Source organism: Telmatherina bonti (genome assembly GCF_933228915.1).
Source record: "Telmatherina bonti genome assembly, chromosome: 15".
NCBI lineage: Eukaryota > Metazoa > Chordata > Actinopteri > Atheriniformes > Telmatherinidae > Telmatherina > Telmatherina bonti.
In genome coordinates this window covers 26054643-26077142 of record NC_136613.1, presented here as the reverse complement: position 1 = coordinate 26077142, position 22500 = coordinate 26054643, and the positions used below count along the sequence as shown (strand labels likewise).

The 22500-nt window shown below is 37.2% G+C and overlaps 1 protein-coding gene across 1 annotated transcript in view; it reads right to left on the bottom strand.

The window, feature by feature from the left end:
• thsd7ba (thrombospondin, type I, domain containing 7Ba) overlaps positions 1–22500 on the bottom strand; it is a gene marked incomplete at both ends in the record, with an annotated part of 175096 nt that overhangs the window by 18359 nt on the left and 134237 nt on the right. The window contains 4 exons of the mRNA XM_079254456.1: positions 780–895; positions 4177–4321; positions 9276–9432; positions 10448–10581. Coding sequence (XP_079110582.1) covers positions 780–895; positions 4177–4321; positions 9276–9432; positions 10448–10581 — 552 coding nt within the window. The remainder of the gene's footprint in view (positions 1–779; positions 896–4176; positions 4322–9275; positions 9433–10447; positions 10582–22500) is intronic.

Below are 22500 nucleotides of genomic sequence, written 5' to 3'. Positions count from 1 at the left end.
GGGTTGTGTCATTGTTCAAAACAAAAGACAATCCTACTGTATTTGGAGAGAAATACTTGTTTTTAGAATAACAAATGTAGACATATTAGTGATTTACAACATCCAAATTGTATCATCCTGCTGGAGTCAATGGAAGAGTTGGGTGCAGAACAGAAACTGATAATGCAAAAAGTGTACGTTTGTATTCTCCTGTCTGTATTTAGCTAATACAGCTAAGACTTTCCTACATTTTAAAAACTTTTTTATTATACCCCACTGTGTGGAGTTTCAAACAAACACATTCAGCTTTGTATTAGCATAAATTTGCTGCAGACAACATGAACGCATGAATTCATCCTGCCTTGTGTCAACAGTTCACATTTCGTTCCTTTTAATACCAATTAAGCATTGTTGAATCGCCGCAGCTTGTCTGACTGTAGTTGCTAACATATCCATTCGTATGTGACCACAGTGTACCATCGTCTGATGGCTGCCTCCTGAAGGATAATGCACCATGTCACAAAGCTCAAATCATCTCAAATTGGTTAACTGTACTCCAGTTGCATCTGCAGTCACGGGATCTCAATCCACTTCTGAAGTGACTTCTCATAGTGGATATGCAGCCGAAAAATCTGCAGCAACTGTGTGATGCTATCATCTCAATATTGATTTATGACATGAAGAATCGGAAACCCACTACTAGCAATGTATACTGGTGAATGTACATTACAACATACATCTGCACTGACAGGTTTTTAACTGTAGAAATAACAGGATTTAAAGGTCAAGGCACTCGTTACCTGTTCACACTTCTGTAAGTCCACAATCTTGTCATCACTCCGCACGCAGTCCAAAAGGCGCACTCGTGAACCCTGACCACAGATGGCATTCTCACTGAGCTGGCAGGTACTCCAGTCTGCACACACACAAATATTAGTTTCAAATCTTAAATTGACTGACTGTGATAAAGATCATTTCCTTTAAAAAAAAAACAAAACAACTTTAATGAAATTTTAGCAATAAAGAAAATCACTTAAAACAGCTCTAACAATCTCACACAGAGAACCCATGTAACAAGTGTGACATCTCACACCATTAAAGCACTTTCAGTCCAGAGGAGGTGGGTGTATTGCGGGCGCATGAGTGACAGGAGTGTCGTGTCGGAAGTCATTTGGATGAAGGGCGATATTATTTTAGGTAACATGTTTTTCTGTCATGCTTTTGCAGCAGGACACAAACAGCTGACTTTTACTTGCCTGTGGACAGACTGACAGCCTTGTTAGGCCCAACTAAAGCAAATAATGCAGTTTATTTCCTCCTTGAGTTACAAGTTTTAGAAATACTTTTCTGAGGTGAGAGAAACAAGACTTCATCTTTCACCATTACAAACACTGTTTTTGATTTTGTTGATGTTACTGGTGTATTTGACAATGCTAAATAGCCACAGGCACAGTATTGTAACTAAGCTTTATTTTTCATAAATTCAAAAAAGATCTTCTTTGAGTTATATTTTATGTCAGAAAACCTCTGAATATGGACAGACCTAAACTGAGCTAAATCCCAACTTTAACCCACAGGGCGTCATCCACTGGGTCATATCTTTTTGAGATGTTTCCTAGCAACAGATGTGCCTGTTCTAAACTGAATTGTAACCCATTGAATGGGAAAAGATCCCACACTTCTTCATGCCACATGCAAGTCATTTCTTTTGGATGAAAGATATGCAAAGTTATAAAGCAGAGTAAATTTCACTGAGAGCTTTTGACTCTTGAAGAATTCATTGCTCCTGAACAACTGGAAAGAGCTCATTTGTAGACAAAAGAGAAGTATTACGAGGGAAGTTCAGCACAGTCATGGTTTCTTTATGTCAGCTGGGTAGACTAAAATCTAAACCTGAGGTAACAAAGACTGCAAGAGTTTTCTTTCTTAACTCAGATTTTACTCTTTAAGCTCTGTACACCTGTTAGCTTGCACTTCTGGACAAAAACCTGAAACCTTGTAGAAGCAATGTGTTAAAAATATACAGATTACGTCAGTAAGAAAACAAAAAAAAAAAGCACAAGTTTCACTAAACACATAAGTGATGTCAAACAACTGTTACCTTAACATAATGTTACTGATAGACAAAATCTAAAGTGAATTTGTTAATGAATAATTTCTGTTTTCATGCACCTACATGAATATGTTTTCAGTGTTTGATTATATATAAGCAGTGCGATGGACTTAGGATAAGATATAAATATATACATGTAGCACAATCTAAATCACCAAACCTTGTAACCATGGTTTCCATGCGCAATTTTGCTTCACTGTGACTGCAAAGCTCAACAGATAATATATTCATTCATTTGAGAATCTCATCACAAGTTCTTATTTTAACATAGTCACAGTTCTGGCAAAAGAAGATGATTTTCATTACAGGAGGTGATATGACCTGTTCAGGTGTGTTGGTTTGTCTGTCTGTCTGCTAGCAACATAACTAAAAAAAATAATGAATGGATAATGATGAAATTCTTAGGAAATCTCCGAAATGGAATAAGAAACAATGATAAGATTTTGGGGGAGATCCGGATCATCGCCCGGATTCAGGTATTTTTTTTTAAACACAGGAAGGGCTGACCTGCTATGACCGCCAGAGGGCGTCATTTTACCAACATGCCAAAAAATAAATAAATAAATAATTAAAAAAAAGAAAAAAATATTGTTACACAGATGAGTATTTTACATCCACAATATTGATATGAACATTGTCTTTAGGACTAAGACATCTTCAAAACAGTTATGGAAAATGAAAAAAATGAAATGAATAAGAAACATGCACATGCAGTGACAAACTCAGATTGGATGCCAGCACTTCATTCTTCACCAAGGCGCTTGACGTGGATTTGGTTTGTCTGTGTGTTTGACTTTTAATATTTTATGGAAGAGTTCTTGTTTTTTATTACATTTACATTGCATTTACTTTTTACAGTGTGAATGTGCTGGATTTTTGGGAGCATTTGCCAAAACTTTCTTACAGGCCCCTAAAATGGCTATTCTGTTCTACCAGTATATATTTATATATATATGCCAAATGACTCATGCACCTACTGGGCTTTTGGATGTAGCAACCATCTTCGTCCCTCCGTCTTTCACGTTCTTGCTTTAAAACTGTGAATCCAATTTATGTAAGCTCCAAGCTGCACAAGAACTGCACAGATCAAAATCTAAATGATGTGTAAATACAGTTCTTGTGAGTTATTCCTTACTTTTTATCTGCCTTTTTTCTCTCTTTGTTGTATTTCTTCCCCCCCTCAAACTCTCACTTTCCGCGCTGGGCATTGTTAACAGAGAACTAACAGAAACCCCATTAACAGTACCATTTTGATTTGATTTGCTGTTCTGACCTGTGTGCGAGGACACAACTCGAGGAGGAAAGAAGGTCAAAACATTAGTCTTAAATACACATCTGAAAAAAAAAAGCCTCACCTCCCAAAATATAGATTCTATCTATCAACAATAACAAGAAGCTTCACAGTTGGAAAGAAAAAGGACTGGAACTTGCTGATGATAAATTATCTTATCAATGACAGTTCCAGCAATGAAAAAGGCATTTTCTTGTGGCTGACACATTTTAAACTTTCTTTTGTGATTTTAGCAATAATAAAACAAAACGGACTGCAAGCAGCTGCTGACTTGAAATCCCAGAATTGGACAGATATCTGTTAAGCCAGACGTTCCTTTTCCCTTCAAGGAGTCACAAGGGAAAACCTACATGATTAATTTAGGAACAAACTTTCTGATGAAGAATGGAAGGAAAATGAGGGTAGACTCTTTTCTCATACTTTCCGGGTCTCTGGACACACTGGGGACACATAATTGTATTAAAAAGCCATGATAGAATTGATTTAGCATATGTCTTATTTAAGTATTTAAGCAAGTTTTGTCCTTTTTTAAATTATTTATTTATTTATTTATTTATTTTCCTCTAACCACAGTCCAGCATATCAATGAGGAAAGACTGTATTAGATCTCCATTAAAAAGAGAAGGGTCTTCTGGTCATGATGGACGTACTCATAGAAAACATAATGGAACTGCAATCCATAGGGCCAGCGTGGCATGGGAATGCACAGGAATGGGCATGAAGTCAGTTTCCAACACACATTGGGACTATAGATAACAGTTTTTGCCCATTCATTATGTGTTGCTAGTCCTACCTGAGACTCTGTACTGGTAGGTGAAGCAGGTACTGTTGAGAACGCAAGGCTCTGACTGGACCAGGTCGGGACAGGCTAAGCTGCCGGGGCCAGGGACACGGAGGATCTGTCTGCTTCTGTTCCTTGCTGTTTCTTGGTCACATTGCTGCACAACAATGCAAAAAAATATGGGTTAAAGCCAGTTTGAATGAGAGCTGTTTCCTTTATGTGCTTTCATAAGCAGTTCACACAAAATTGTACATAAAATTCCATGACAGCAGAATCATTCTGTATAATAAATATTATACAGAATGAATGAAAAATGAATAACAAATAATTAGGATTATTATCTCCAAATTTCTTAACTTTTCCAAAGCTTGTGTAATAACTGTTTTTTATAATAAAAAAAAATAAGAAATTTGGTCAGTTCTGGTGGACTCTTCCTGTTGTCTTTCCTATGGATCAGCACAAGGAAAACATTCCTCAGTAATACTCTTGACTGAAAATCCATGAAAAAATAAGAACGAATCTTGTCTTTTTATATTTAGATTAACTAAAAGCGACAGCATTAGAATCAGATAAATGCTTGCCATGTTTAAAGTCAGCTATAGGAAAAACTCAGCAGCAGCCTGGTGAGGGGCAAAAATCCAATATAAACTCCAGAGGAACCATTGACTTTGAGCCTTTTATTGAACGTCTAGAAAACACAAAGGACAAATAGAAGCTGCTGTATTGAAAGTTATTAATGCCCCCAAAGCCATTCCTTTGACCATGATATCTCCTTACCCTAACTTAAGATCTTAATATAAAACCATACATTCTTTCAGTTCTACTTATCTTTTGTACTAATCTAGCATATTTGGCTTATAATTAAGATGTAAGATGTATCTTACCCAGAATTTTCACTCATTTTCACAAACATCTTGTAATTATTGATATTAATGTTTAAAATTTAATAATATTTGATGATGTAAAACCTTCCTGGTGTTATGTAAATTCACTATGACTTAGCTGTAAAAATACATTTAAATTCCAATTAGAGCTCTTTGCTTTGATAAAGAAAACATTGTAATGAGCAGGAAACCGATTTCGTGTGCTGCAGTATTTCAGCTTTTGCGTTTGATAAATCTACAAAGATTGGTGTACTTCCAAAGGTAAAAGTACATGTTTGTATGATGTTGTGTGAACATCTACTGAACATACACTAAATATCTACCATCAAACAGACACTAATTACATAAGTCACAATATATGACAAAAAAAAAAAAACAGTTGTAAAATCTGATCATTTGTGAGCTTGTGACTGAAGTAGAGAGAGGGAAAGATCTTTGCATTGAACTGAATTTGTGCCTCTGCACCTGATGCACCAGGGCACACACCTCAATCACTGTCACCTCCTAATGAGGGACCTCTGTGTGAGGCTCATAAATCAGCTGCAGTCCGACTACAGCAAATGTGTTCATGCTGCCTGTCACAAAGCTACACACACATTTGTATGTTACACGCTGTGAGGTCCAGAAGTCTGAAAGCTAAAACATGCTTTCTGAAGTTGATACATTAGGACTAAGAAATGAGTACTTGAGCTAAAAAACGGACCCAAAATCCAACATACTAATGCAATTGCAATTACATTACTGTAATTTTTTTTTATCCAAAATGAGTCGCTACAGGTTCTGCAATGCTTCATATGTGTATTTCTCCATCACTGACAGAAACGTGTACATAAACTGGATATTCTGCGCTGCTGTTGTTCATCACGTAGAACTGTAACCAGTCATGGGGTTATGATTTTTTTTCACATTGAGGTAAAAAAAGAGGGCCTACGTGTCCAGGAGGAAATAAAAACATGTATAAATGAAAGTATTGCTTGTTTAAAGACAAAGCAGGTACGTAGTAAAATTACCCATCATTTTTAACATGTAACTTAAATATGGGGGAGAATTCTTGATGCATAGAGTTGAAATTCATATTTATCAAAAGACATGCCATTTTAGGATTATCTTATTTTTTTACTTAAGAACAGGACAAATTGTAAAATATCTAAGGGTGACGACAAGACACTGCAGCAAAAGTTACTTTTCACTGATTAGGATTTAAAAAGTCCAGACCAGAAAGTCTTATACTCATTTAGCTGGGCTCTTGTCACTTTGTTTAGAGAATAAAGACAAAAACACATTGTTGAGAAGATTTTATTTTTTATTTCTGAATACTGGTTTGGGGAACTACTGCATAATGTATGTGTAGGCTTAATATCTGCTGAGACTCGGCTGTTTTACTCCATATGTTTAGGCACAGCTCAGTTAATGTTAGAAAATGTTTGTAGTTAGGCTCAAAATGGTTTAAAACTTTTAAAATCCTCCATATTCCCTACAAGGTTTAACACAGTAATGCTTCAAAGGAGTGTGCTGGGATCTTCAGGCAGAGAAGCATTTAGATAATTCATATCGATACTTTCTAGAAACATGAGAGGGCAACATTTTTCTCTGTTGACTGACCTGGACAAAATGCTGTCTTTGGCAGGGAAAATAGTCATCTACTATCTTTTTCTGTGTATTTTCCAAAGCAAATACATAAGTAATGTTTAATAACACGCTTTCACATCTTCAGGATTCAGGCAGCTTTTTATCTATCTTGTATTTGGTTCAGTTAAAAAAAAAGGCCTTTAAAATTTCGGAAAAAATCAACAAAGGTCAGTTTCAGTGATGCACGAAATCAGCTTAACCCAGATGGGGGAAGGTAAAGCCCCAGGTTGCCAGAACATAGATAAAAAAAAACTTAGAATGAGGATTTTCGCATATGAGCTGGAATGTTAGTTTACCACATGCAATAAAAAAAATGAACAGGTAAAAGTGTCTTTTAAATGTTGACTTAACCACATAACTTCTCAGGGGTTACTGTTTATGTTGTGCAATTTATTTCAGTTTAAAGGTGTCTTCATGCCACAGTTCCCTATAATTGCATTTTGATTAGATTCAACTTAAATGAAACAAGACTGAGGAAGAAGCGTCACCTGGCATCATTCTGTATTGTTGTGAATGTACAGGGACAGTGTTGGGAAACATCACAGAGCTGTGATTCAGGATGGGGTCCATCACAGAGCCACTTTCAGATCCTAATAAACCACTGATCTCATCACATATTTGTTCACATGATTGTGATGAGATAACCTTTTAAACATCTAGAAGCTCTAAGCATCACTACTCTCATTCCAGTTAAGGGAGGATATAATAGTTTTACAACTATATCCAGTTCCCACAGCAACGCTTAAAAAGCATGCTTAATTTAGTATTATCATATGTACTCTTAAGATCTCTTTCTATTAAAGCTTGAGCTTGAGTTATCCAACCCGCACTGGCATTTTGCAGCTGAGCAATCGGCAACAATTTACTTTAAAATATATGCAGTATATTCAGATGCTTGTGTCATTATTACTGACAGAAATGTGAGAAAACACACCATAATTTGTAAGCTTTAAGCATCCCCGCTTCCAGGCTCCCGAGGTGTATAAGATTCAGATTTAACACATAAAACAAACCAGATACATTGTTCCAACCAAATGTTTCCACTGTGGGAGCAAACGAATAGAGTTATTTTATTATCTTTCAATTTATCATCTTTCCTAATGCCATTCTCCCCGATGCAATAAAGCTTGTTTGAAATGTCTAATAGTGCTTCCATAAGTTGTAGACTGAAAGATTGAATGAGATAAAATGTCAGTGGAGAGAACTCAGACTAATTAAGTGATTTCTCTGGCTCTTTTTTTCCACATCCTACTCTTTCTCTCATTCCAATGTTCCAGTTCAATGAACTGTTATGGCCGACAGAAAACCTATAACGCAGCTACATGGCCGTGTGGCCACCAGCCTGTGGCTGCAAATACCGGCAGGAATGCTGTTTCAGATGAAACCTCAGATTCAATGGAAAATGGGGACAAATTTGTGAAAGTGATATTTTTTTTACTCCAAACTGCGTAAAAAAGTGTTAAAGTGTGAAAGTATAACAGATGAGTCACGATGACTTCATGTAATCTGATGTAAACTTGTTATTTATCATATTATATGTTTATGTTTTAGATTATTTTCATTTATGTTAAAATGTTTTTAACAAAATAAAAAAACAAAAAAAACAAACAGTTAATTAAATACTGACAAGACATGTTTCAAAGTTTGAAAACTGATAAATTTTAAACAGTCTTACAAATTTGCATTGTGGAAATTATGATGATACAAAATATACATTTTTAATAATATAAACATGATTTGATATTGGGTCAGAAAGCATATTTTAGCATTTGTAAGTTTGTTAGCAGCTAATGTTTGTCAATTTATATTCATCCAATTCCGACATCTATTGCTATATTATGGAGAATATCTGTTTCTCTGGGAGCTGACAGCTACTTGTAAAAAGTTTAAATGGCCTCTATTTAGTCTTCATAGGAAAAAAAGTGAAATTTTAGCTGGGAACATTTATACATCCAAAAATATAAATGTTATAAATATATATAAATATATAATGTTTTTCATCGCTGTTGTTTTGTCCAGATACATATTCAGGTGATATAATATCAACTTTAAATCCTCGTAATGTCTTTATGTTGACATGGAACATATTTTTTTTTAAAAAAACAAAAAACCTTAGTGTTGATTATGTCCCATTGTATCCAGACTATTTGACTTTTAGTAACCATATATTTTATTTGGGATAAAGGTTTTTTTTTTATACTTGTACAATATTGTATTTGAGACAGTTTCAAACAAACTGACTAAAGCATATTTGGAAATGAAAACATAAACAGGAAACATTTTTAGAGGTTTAAAAATAAAATTTTTACAATTTATGAAAATGTGAAATATGGACATTTTACATGTTTGAAAAAAACAAAAAACAAAAAAAATTTGATGCAGTCCAACATTCTGTGTGAGAATATCTAAGTCTGTGATATAGTGGGGGGAAAAATGGATGTGTCTGGCAACACACTCCTATCAACACGTGAAGATGACTCAGACCAAAGCCCACCTCTGTAACAACTAGGATACCACTTCTCTGAAGCAAAACTGGTTACCTTACTGTCTTAGCACACTGTGAGCTAAGGCAAGTGGGAAAAATGTTTAGCTTCTTACCAAAGGGCAGTTGCTCCAAGGTCCCCAAGGTGACACGACACAATCATTGGGGCAGCCCAGATGGCAGACCTGGGCTCTGGGTGGCATTTCCTCCTGATCACACAGACTCTCGTCCACGCTGCCATCCTCCCCACTCATCATTCCCTCCTTCACACACCTGGCAGAATAGCAGACGTAGCCGCATTACTCCTCTTGGCCAGTAAAAATAAGCACCTCTTTGTGTTTGAAAGAGAATTTTGAAGTTTCTGAATCAGAGTGGATAACCATTTTATTCCCCTCAGGTAAGATTGTGAAGTTTGTTTACTTTTAACAAGTCTCCACATTTTGTTTTTTCTCTGATGTATTTAACTAAGCCAAACTTAAACGTACTGGGGAATTTAATCCATGTTTTGCTGGCAAGAGAAATGGTTGTTTGCTGAATTAACCAAACAGTTCGGAGATGATTGTTAGTATGTTTACTAACCATTCAAAGGGGCTTTTGTGACATTATTGTCCCACGGCTAAAAATAAAGCAGGGAAATTGCTAGCTGGTTGGATTTATCAAGCTCAAGAGCATGACTACAGTGTGCCTTTAGAAGGAAAGTTTATCATGAACAACTTTGGAAAAAAGGGATTCTTACACTTTTTACAAATATTTATGAAGAAATCATTATCTAATGTTTTATTAATGCAGAGACTTCAAGCCTGTGCTCAAACAGCTCATTATCCACCACACAGTCCTTGATTCTGACTTGTTTACAGAATTTCATTGGCAGCTTATTATGTTTAGTTTGAAAACTGCACTCATTAGTGCGTCATATTGTACCGTCACCTTTTCTCTAGTGTGGAGGATTGATGACATTTTTGCTTCTTGAAATTAAAGTTGCGTTTGCACAAAGCTAAGCAGCCAGGTGCTAACTTTTTATAGCAGCATTTAAACCAATACCAGCTCCCAGAACAATACACTACTTTCCCCAGTTTTTCTAAGTGCCACTGAAAAGCAAAAGCTGCAAATTACCTAGCGGCACTCATCGTGAAGCATTAGTTTTGTATGACTGATTGTTTCCCGCCACCATTGCAAGTGTGAATGACTATTGAGAGCGCCAGCCAAAGCAGGGTTGGCAGTTCAGCCCCTGCTGTTGTGTGTAGCAATGCCAAGCAATCGTTCTGCCAAGTCTAACCCGCTCACTGACCTGATCTTGCGGCTTTGGACTCCCTCTCCGCACGCTGGCAGGTCGTTCACGGCATTAATGGTGCAAATGGACCACGGCTCAGTCCTCCACTCGTATTGGCTGCACTCCCGGTTGCACGGCACAGCTTGGTACACCTGCATGCATGCATGAGCAAACATACACACACACACACACACACACACACACACACACACACATACACACACACACACAGGACACAGACATAAATGGAAGGAAAGGGACATATTTAAGAACCAGCCGAAATAAAGCGGCTATCCAAAGCTGAAAAGCAACATAATGAAATAACATGACATGCACTGATATCATATAGTATTCTACAACTAAAGTCCTCGAGGGCCACACTAGGTTCAGATGTTTAGCTACTCCAACATTTCTTATTTAAATCACATGGATCCAACAGCATGCTGTCAAATTCTGCACGACCCACTTATTGAATCAGGAGTTTTAAACCAAGAAAACATTTAAAACCTGCAGCACTGCAGCCCTCGAGGACAAACACCATTCATCCCTGGTCTAGTTTACAGGAAAAAAAAAATATTTATGGGACATAGTCAATATTAATGTTCTTAAACAATATCTGTCTTGGTTGGAAACTGTGTTACTCCCGGTTTTCATTTGATAAATATACAAAGCAAAAAAGAAATAACATCTGTGTGTTTTTGAGTACAAGTTCATAAATGTGCTCGCATCTTGATTTCATTGGTCTAGTTTTTAACACGGAACATGTGCTTTCCCAGGATCCTTTGAGGTCTGTAGAAGCTTAATGTCAAGAGTGCTGCCAGTTTTATATTGAAAAGAGTATGAATGAGGTAAAAAACAAAAAATAAAATGTAAGTTAAAGAATTTGAGCAAATTTTTAGAAACAGAATTTCACCTTTAGAACTGCTCTCAAAAGACCACCGATACAAGAACTCTTTAGTAGGCAGTGAAATACACCTTTGTGTGAATTGGAGAAAATGGCACAAGGTATTTAAAACAGCAATGACCATGGCAACAGCCCCTTCAGCTGACATGGCAGTTGGCTGCATTTTGAGCCTATTCACTCCTCCCTGCTAAACCAGTGAATCTGGCATGTCTGTATAACCAGGGGAACAACCGGCACAATGCTCCGGTAAAACACATGTTTACTCTCAATCTATGTAACTGTCAGCCACAGTAAAAGGTATGCTCTAGAGGAAAGTTTGCAGAAGACACTATGACAAGCTGTAATGTGTGTCAGTAAGTGTCAGTGTGTGTCTGAGTGTGTGTGTGTGCTCAGACTAGAGAGTGGGAATGAGTGCTGAGTATTCCCTCCCCTGCGGGCCACACAGATGCCTATTACACACTGTCATCATCTCCCATCTGTCCAAGCAGATGCCCCTGCTGGGTAAACTGGCAACTGCCCTGTTCGCACTTTCGCAACTACTGCTGCAGAAACACAGTTCAGAAACACCAAAAAAAAACAAAAAAAAAAACACTTGTGAGTTTTTTTTCCCTCACTCTACTCTCTATCTATACACTTAGCTGGGAAATTCACCCACTAACAAACAAGCAGGAAACTGTGTTACTATGGCACAAATTGGTTAGAGTGCCACCACATTTTGGGTATCAGATTCTGAGTTATGTTTCATGTGGAATTAAATAAAATTGGTAGGTAAAGTTGCTGAACTGCAGTAAAACACAAAAAAGAGCAGAAACGAGAAAAAGGAAAAAAAAAAAAGATCACACTCGTTTAACAGGAGATGAAGAATGTGGAAAAGCAATCAGTAAAAAGCATCCACTAGTAACCGGCTTTCCTCACTGGTTAGGTTGCCTCCATCTTTTGTGCTTTTGTTCTCATTCAAAAGGTTTTGGCATCATTTTTCTTACATAAGTGATACAAGTGCATTACCCAGCTCAGTTTCTTTAAGCAGACTCTAAAAGCCATTTAGAATATAACAAAGTCCTAACGTTTCAAAGAAAGTGGGGTAAGGCGAGGTAAAAAGCAGATGGAATATCATCCAAATGCATTTCACATAAATTATTTCCATCCATCTAGCTTTTCCTTCTCCTTCAAACTACTGTTCTCTGTTGTGATCAAAGGAACAGAGGGGACAGTGGTGTGTGCGACGTGGACAGATCTGGCATGCATTTTGTCCTTATTAGCTGAAGCAGAGTAGATGTACACAATGAATGGCACTGACCTGAGCCTGCGTGGATGTCCATATTAGCAGTGCATGACAAGCCAGAAGTTGGGGAGGGGAGAGAAGAACAGTGATATGATCATTAGTTTAAATTTCGCCTGCAGTGACATAAATGTATAGCTCTGCTTAAATCTGATTTTAAAAGTACTGCATTCTGCTCAGTGTTTCGTTAATGAGGGTAAAGGATGATTAGGTACTTCATCATCTGCAGTGAATCCTGGATATATTAGCCAAACGGGGTGATTCACACTGCTGAGAGACTTTTAAAGTGCTGCGGTTAGTTGTAACAGCTGTGCTTTGGCCAGGCCTGCAGCTGAGGACAACTCAGAAAAAAGCTAATTTGTCTGGAGACGGTGAGCGTGAATAAGCATGTGTTTAGAGAGAAATGTGTGCTGTTTATTGAGGCAAAGTTTATAAAAGTACACTATAATGGATGGATGACAAAAAGTTACTTCTTTCTTTTGTTATTCTTCCAAACATGACCGGATGCACACAGATTCTGAATGTGAAACCACAACGCTGTAGTAAATGAGTTTATGTAGAAAACAAATAAAGAAAAAGTGATTATATTGAATAATGTCTTTTTCTTTTTTAACTTTTAAAAATTATTTTACTATTGTCATCACAGCATCTGCGATGACAATTACCGTAGTCATATGCATCAGTTGGTGCTCTGCAAAAAGCTAATTTCTCCTCATAGAAATTCACATTTCTAACTTTAATTTATATCATTTAACTGAGTCAAAATGGTTAATGACCACAAAACAAGCTTAAAGGGAAAATAAAGTGCTCAAGTCTAAAAAAAAAAAAGTATATAGCTGTGATGTACTAAAATGTGCAAAAATAATGTAATACCATTGAAGACAGCCTAAAAGTCTTAATTTGGCACCTTTGTGCAGCAGATGGATATCTCAGCTTTACTGGATTGTTTCCTTCTTTTTCAGAGCATTAATTTCAGATACTTTTATCTTCTACAGTTTTCTGTTCCTGCTGCTTCTTTTTTCTACCACTTTGTCAATTTCATCAAATGTTATTGACACACTTAACATCACGCTGAAATGTGCAAAGTTTTCAGTTATCAATTCTTCAGAAATGCTTACATGTACGCCAAACTACACTTGACGCGTTTTCTTTTGTCCTGATGCTTTACGACAGGCTGCTAGTGATAAAACTGCTCAAAGCTTCAATTCAAAATAGACTTCATGTTAAGTTGCCAATTACGTGTCAAAACAACGGTGGTCCATTCCTGGAGTTTTGAGCCTTTTTTATGCTTGGATGATTCTGTTCCTCTAAAAGTTGTGAAGAACAAACACTTCACCAAAAATGAGTGAAAAAGCATCAAATGCCAAAAAACCTTTAAAAACCCCCAGAAAGCCTGGAGTCTCTTTAAAAGGATCAGGGAAAAAAAAAAAAAAAAAAAAAAAAAAACATTTTTGTGTCTGGAGACTTGTGCACAGTTCTGTAAAAGTGGTGCAAATCCAGAAACGTAACAAGATTCTTTCAGAAAATATTCTTTCAATCTAAGCAACTCTCAAGTGTCCAGTTTAAATATGGCAACTATAAAGGCCGCAGCATGTGAGTCACATAATTATCCTACTCATCCAACCATTCAGTGACCTCCCTGAACCCCGTGCACGGGGACACTGCTACTATGAATGAGACCACACCCCATCAATGCAGCGTTGCTTCCCTCAATAATCAGATAGATAATTTATAACAGTGTTGCACAATTTGCAGTGACCCACAACAGCCTGACAATACACACACACACACACACACACACACACCCTGCAGATTTGAAGTAGCTGATACTCTTACTGTATTTATTTTTCCTATCATCAGTCACACTCACAAACTTACTGGAGGTGTCTACACAAATATGCACAAACACTCATAAACAGACAGCACATACACACACATATATACAAATAAGCATATGGAAAACCAACGCAAACAGGACAAAGAAGCTCCAACGCCGCTGATGGGACATCGTTTCATTGCAAATAGACAATATGGGACAGAGAGATTTGAAGCAAAGCACTCTGCTATGAATCGCTCTCTAAGTGTCACCGTGTGACTACGACTTCAAATAGTCTCTGCCATTACTGTCAGTAGGCCCAAGGAGGGGTTCGAAAACAATGGCTCCTCTGGCAAACTCAGTGGGATCACTTCCCATGTGACGATGACCTCTCAAATGCACTCTCAAGATTAAAGTTAAAGTGTGTCACAAGAGCTGAGTGAAGTGATTTCTGGGATTCTTATTGAATGCATTCATGTGGGATTTTCATGCTCTGAGAAAACAAGTGTTATTCTTGCTGAAAACTAAGCGAGTATGTTTGTGTTTGGAAACCGAGTAAAAAGAGACTGAGTGAACAGACGATAAGAAATTGGTTTTAGAAGGGTAAAAAAGTGGCTATTAAAAACTTCAAAACACACAAACCAAACAAACAAACGAGAAACCACTAAATAATTAAAAGTTAACCTGAAGCTTGTGAAGCGCAACAATAACAAAATAACTGTGCTAATACAACATATTCTGACTCACGGATCCATTTCATTTCAGACTAAGTGGATCTTTGGAGCTCTATCGTGTTTCTGCTGTTCTGTAAAGCTTTCCGTGCGCAGCACCCCAAAGCTTGACCATCCAAGACTGTAACAGCTCCGAAATTCATTTCCACATTGACTCTGGAGTTTATGGCTACACCCGCCACATTTATCTGCTTTTAAAATGTGTCAGGAATAAAACTGCATTACATTTAAAACTGCTACAAGCTCAAAGCTTCCCAACTCGAAGATGTAATTTGCAGACTATCAAGCAAAGGACTTGAAATTTGAGCCCTGCCAACATTTTCTTTCAAGCTTTTACTTTTCAACTTTGTGACAAACGAAAATAAAACTAGCATAATAATTCATTTGGGAGTCTTGAGATATTACAATGTTTTTGATTTGCAGAAAAGTGCAGCTAATATGGAGTGAAACTGTGCCTGAATAGAACATTTGTGAGGCCCAGTTTCCTAATTAAAGACACGTAGGAACTGTTGACACCGAGGATTACTCTATGGGTTGTTCAATAGGTGGACTTCCTGCTCCAGATCCTGATCCACAACTGTCTGTCAGTAACTGATGTATGATAATAAATTATAAGGATTCATAAGTATGATAAGAAAAAACAAATGTTATATTTAATGATCAGTTTAGTCCTATTCAAGTGTTTGCAGTTTATTTTAGTTTATTTTGACTGTCCCTTTTCTTTCACAGGTTTTCACCAGCATCTGACTTCACCTGCTTCTGGTCCTCTTCTGCTCTCCTTCCCTCAGAAACCTCTGCTCAACCACTTCCTGCTGCCTTAAAACCCCTTAAATAAACATTCCCCATTGTACCTGGATGCACTGGTCTCTTGTGTTCTGCCTTTTGGGTTCTCTAACAAAGATCCTGGCAGTTCGCTCTTGCAATGAGACGTCAATGATTGCATCAGCACTTTTCCTTGAAGCTCAACCTGAAGCACACCCACTGACATCTGTGAATTATTTCTATCGGCCGAACTACACTGCTCAGCGACAGCGGCGCATCCATCAACCGCTTACTCATCACCGTCTTCCAAGTGCTGAATAGTGGTGAGGAAAGGATCCATTTGACAACTAGCGCAAGTTAATGAAGGAAACAGAAAAGATGTTTCAAGGATGATTTACCTAAACCATTCTTTTTCTTTTTTTTTTGTTTACCATACACACTTCTTGTGCTAAAATAACTGTTTATTATTGCTGCTTATTATTGCTGCTTATTAACTCTTCCACCTTCATTTTTAACATCTGCCAAGCAAACAAATAAATAATACATTTCTTTTTTGAAAGCTTCCTCATTCAGTGGAAATGACAGTTTACATGTTGTCCTGGTGTTTTAATTTAATGCACTGTTTACTTTTCAGCATTGCCACTCCATAGCCGTTTATTTCTACACATTTAAGAGCTTGAGACTGACTTGTACACTACTAAAATGTGCAGAATAGCATGCACCCAGGCTGTTTATCATTATAGATTGAACAATTAATTTAGTTCATTTAGCAAACACGCAGAGATCAATATCACATTCTAAGCACAGTTTTCTAAATGCTGAAATGCAAGCGGGGGGGAAAGATGGAAATTACATACTGTAATGTCAGTACACTGTTCGCAGCGGTGATGCAACGATCTCATCTTTGAAAATGTGATTGCAGTTGTCAGACAGTGCATTTAAAATTCACTCCTGCATGCAATACCATTTGTCTTGCTTTTAGCAGAGAGTAAAATAATTAACCTTCATATTGGAGTAAAGGCTCTGGACCATCTGTGGCTCGAAGCTTTAGAGAGGCTAAAAAAATGTTGCTTTTTTGGGTGGCAACACTTCAGACAGTTGCAATACCATGCAGAACATGTACTGCAGGGAGACACTTAATTATTTCAGCGAAGACAACTAGAACACAGTAATACGTACTCAAGGATGTGGCTTTTTTTTTTTACCTGCATGAAGTCATGTGAAACAGAAAAAACACAGAAAATCTGATGTTGTTGCATTTGATCATTTTTGTCATTTAGTAAAATTGTAACGGTAAGATTGAGAAAAAACTGACTTCTCTCACTGTGTATAAATTACCTTAACACATCCCCAAAATTATATTATCATACAGTCATAATAGCATCATAACTATATCTTTGAAGAAAAGTTTGATAGGCTTGGTTAAAAGGTTATGGCTCACTAATGTTGTGATGCTTATACCTGAACTCCACATCAGTAAAGAACACACAATGCTACAACAAGGTAAGATAAATCAAATAATCACAGTATATAAAGGAATGACCAAAATTTAATTACAAAAGTAGATTATAATACATAAGTAAAACTTAATAGTTTTAGCTCTGTAAAAAAAAAAAAAAACAGTTTCACATTCATTCTGGTTAGAGCAAAAACCACTGGGAGCGTTAAATTCAAGTCCAAACTAAATGTGTTGCAACTGTGATTCATTTTTGTTGACTTTGAACTTGTAGTTTACAAGGAGTGAACTGGGAACAGTGTTAGATTTAATAAACACCACTGCGACATTCAGTCGTTGACAGGAGCATTGGCTGGCTCTCTGAATCACACCATACCAGCCTGGAAAAGAAGTGATAATAGTCTTGTTGACACTTATACTGTGAAAGACAAGCTCGTTTGCTTATCAGATGTTATTTTAAAAACAAGTAATGAACATCAATGTCATGACTGATGTTTCCATATTACAACAATCATAAAATGGATAATTACGGAAGCGTAGAGCTGTCATCCTCATAAAAAAAAAAGTTTGGGCCTTATTACGTTATAACGTGATAGTTTTATTGTAAAAATGTGAAACGTATTACGTTATAACGTGATATGTTTTATTGTAAAAACGTATAAGCACTTGAACGCTGGAGGGATTACATCTCTCAGCTGGCCCGGGAGCGCCTTGGGACCCCCCGCAGAGTTGGCGAATGTGGCTGGGGAGGGGGGCTTCCCTGGTTACTGCTGCGATCAGAACCCCGATAAGCGGTAGAAGAGGGATGGATAGATGGCACTTGGATGCACCGATGATGTTTGCATTCATAGCGATTCTCGTGCCACTCAAGTTTAAATTAGAAATGATGCCACGTCATGGGGATTAGACTCATTTTCCCTTCTGTACAGACCCATGCCTTTTAAAACTGTCCTTAAACTATGTTTATTTATTACAATGTGATCGAAAGTGTTCCAAAGCACCATAATTTCACAATGTCTCAACCCAAGTATGAAGAAAAACTCTATCAAGTCCTGTAAATGAGCCATTTGTGATCTCCTCTCCACCCCGCACACAATTTCCTCATCTAAAGTCGAAAATGACCAAGTTCAGGTTTTCAGATACATGGTATGTTTCACGTTTTTACAATAAACTTATCACGTTATAACGTAATAAGGCCCACATTTTTTTTTATGAGGATGACAGCTCTACGCTTCCGTAGATAATAATACAATCATTAGGCCAGGTTAAACATATTATAGCAGATTTAACCAAATCTACAAGACATTTTAGTTATTATTGATTAATGTAAAACACGTTTTAATAAATTTTGAAAAGCTAAAAAAAAAATAAAATAAATAAACACCTTTTTTTCTCTTATGTAGCATTTAAGTGTAAGAATGTATAATATTGTACAATATATTTCTAGCACTCCATCTGCTGGAAAATCCCCTTTTCCAGCATAAGGTCGCTTATTTTCCATCAGCAGGGAAAATTCAGCTTTTGAATTTCCTCTGATGTGCTTCATCACCTAAAGCCAAGTAAAGTGGGAATATTTGAGGAAAGAATTCAATAATAGAGATGAAGCATGATGAAGCAATCAAACCAAAAATAAAAGTGTTTTTTACTTTACAAACAGCCTCACAATGCTAGCTGTTCCAGGAAGCGGCTACAGACAGAGAGGCTGCAGACTTACAAGTTGAGAGTGTAGATGAGCGATCTTAATGTGTGGACAGAATAAGAAATAAAGGCTAGATCATGAAAAATGCATGATTATGAAGTTGTCTCACTCTGTAGACTGTGGGCCAGTACCGACAGCACGAACTGAGGCAAATGTTAATTCCTAAAATGAGCTTTACTCACTGTCAAGCAGCAGAAGTTGTTCAGTGAAAGTGAACAAATCCAAAGGGGCATTTCTGGGTAAATTAAATAAGGCAGAGTAGCTTTGCATGTCAGTGTTTATAACGCGAGGTGTTTCTCTTAGCTCTTCCACATACTACCCAGTGGTTGGCATCTTTGTTTTATTTTCTCCTCCATCCTCTGGTCTACGACCAACAAATCCGTCATTTTACAGTTTCTGGAAGGATGTGTCAATTCCTGAAAGGCGTCTGGAGGAGAGCAGAGTTTGCTGTTATGCTGCTTTGTATGCTGAACAAAAAGTAAAGACTTACATCATCTCAAAGGCTGTTTTACTCATATAATAGATCGGAAAATGAAATGTTAGGCTGCACCTAAACAATGGACGAGTGTGAAGCTGTGTCTAACGCAATAATTAACTGATGCTGTTTCACAATGACAAATCTGAAACTACGACGTCTCATTCCAACAAATGTCTCTTGCCTCCATTCCTTTTCCCTGAGTATCTCTCTTTTATACTTCCTCTGCTTCCACATCTCAGGCACAAGGGACTAAGACAAAGAGAACAGACGAGAGGAGAAATCTATGATCTACAAACCAGGAAACAAGAGGACGGGATGGCGATTGTAGGTTCGAAGAACAGCAGGAATGAGATGCTTCTTTTCAAGTAAGTGGAGCAGTCTGGCACACAAAGAACTGTCAAGAGCACTTTTGGGTGTACACAGTAGGTGAAAAGAATTGCACATGGCTGATGTATTGCTCATCTCTTTCACACCCACATTATCTAGGACAGAAGTCTTCAAAGTGAGTGTCACTGCACCCCGCAGTGCCTCGAGCAAAGGCCAAGAGGTGTTAGATTTGTGACATCATTGTTTATTCATTGTACCTCTCACCACATTTTCATTAACTATGTATTATATCAGAGGACCTATATGTCAAGACGGATAAAAAAGTCAATAAATCAAAACTGCCTTTGAAAAAAAAAATGCTGCGTATTCTAAACTTGATATGATGGCATATTGTTGGCAGTTGTCATATTTCCTGAAGTAAAAAAAAAAAAAAAGTTAAGTCTGAAATAACTTCATCTGTCTAAAACTAAACTGAATGAAGGGACTGCAGACCAGTTTGGGCTAAAACAATAGTTGGTTGTGTTGTGTAGTTATGCGTGTAAAGAATGACCCACCATTTTATTATTAAAAATCGCAACCAGTTAAATTTTTTTTCATGAGTTTGTGTAGTTAGACTGAGTTGAAAAACATGATCGAACTGGCAAATGTCGGACAGAAGCAATTTTAAAAACAGAAATTTTGATAGTCCTCTGAAGCTTTGCCCTGAGGACTCTGCCCTGTTATCAAGGACTGGTTCACTGGACCAGGTTTTTCATCTGTATTTGGGTCTGTACTTCCATTTCTGAAACACTGAACACTGAAAAAGTTGGTTTTGGATACTAGGCTGTTTTACAGACTGATTATAAATATTCTGACACTCTAATGTTTTAGTCATTTTTTACTTTTTTTGTAACAAGCTATGCTGAGTGCAGTCAATAATCCAACCATGTTATTAAGGGAAGCATGGATAGTAGATATGTCAGGTCCCCTCGCTTTGGTAAACCTTGCTAGCACCAGGCTGGGTCCCTATTTGCCTTCAGAACTGCCTTATTTTTTATGTTACAGATTCAACAAGTTGTTGGAAACAGATTTTGGTCCAAACTGACATGATAGCATCACACTAAGCTGCAGATTCCCCCAATATTAAAATAATGATCTATTGGATAGAGATCTGTTGCCTGTTGAGGCCACTGGAGCCTCTGTGGAGTCTCAGTTTCTTGTTCTTAGCTGACAGGAGGCACCCAGTGTGGTCTTCTGCTGCTGGTTTGATATGTTGTGCTTTTTATTATGACATTCTACACACCTTGATTGTAACAGGGGATATTCGAGTTACTGATGCCTTTCTATCATCTCCAAGGATCATTGGCATTTTCCTTTGTCCTCTGACATCACCAAGGTATTTTCATTTAGACACTGACACTCACTGAATTTTTCTCAGTTTTTCACTCTCTGTAAACCCTAGAGATGGTTGTGTGGGAAAATCCCAGTAGATCAGCACTTTCTGAAATCCTCAGACCAGCCCTTCCAGCATCAACAAGCATGTCACGTTCCCTGTCTTCTCCGTTCTGATGCATAGTGTTCCCGGCTGATTCACTTTCTTATTAACAAGTGAATAAGCAGATGTACATTTTAAAGTGTTTACATTTAAAAATCTACCACAAATGCCGAATGCAGATCTATTATGTGGAAATTTTTCCCAGTTGACATGTCATTCTGGAACAATCTGGTTAAAAGGTGCAGGATCCAAATGCAGAATAATTAAATAACTCTGGTGCTGCAAAGGCAGAATTTCCTAGCAACTGTAATGATAAGAAAAACTCAGATGACTGACTGACTGATTAGTAAACTCACAGGAAACAACAGATATACATGATGGATACCCAAACAATAAATTGGAACAGAGCAAATAACCTGGGCAGAAAACACACTGAGACCACTGATAAAACCAGGCACATGTGTGGTCACCAGAAACTAAGAATCGGATGTAACAGGCAGTAAATACCACAGAATACAGCAAGGAATGAATTCTACATGATAAAATGGAAACAAGACAGCAGAGATGACGCTTAACTCTGCCAAAACCGAGAGCTGAAGAGCAGACTACCATAGAACCAACAACCCACATACCATGAAGCATTAGTTGATTTTATCATGTTGGTAGGCAGTTATAAACAAGAATACCATGAAACGTCCATGTCTGAACTGAAATGAGTGGGTATCCATCATGTATACATTTGTAAGAGTTGATTTTCAGTATATTGGCAACTGATTAGTATTACAAGATCAAACATCTTGGCTTGGATCACAAATTTCTCTCTGGAAAACAGGTCAGACAGACAGCAGATGTGTGAATAGTTGATCAGATAAGTTTAAACATGGCTCTGTTTAGGACAAATTATATGCAAGCATAAAAAAAAACCTCTTGGCACAAAAGCTTTGTGTTCATTATGTTCACTTAATCCAACATGAATAAATGTAAAGATCATTTGATGATCTTAAGTCTTTAAGAAAACTGAACAAGAGAAATGTTCAAGGATTAAATGATTTTATTCAACTGCTATAATCTATTTGTAGTATTTACTTACTGTGTATTACTAGAAGCATATTTTGTTTTGTTTATGAGGAAAAAACAACAAACCC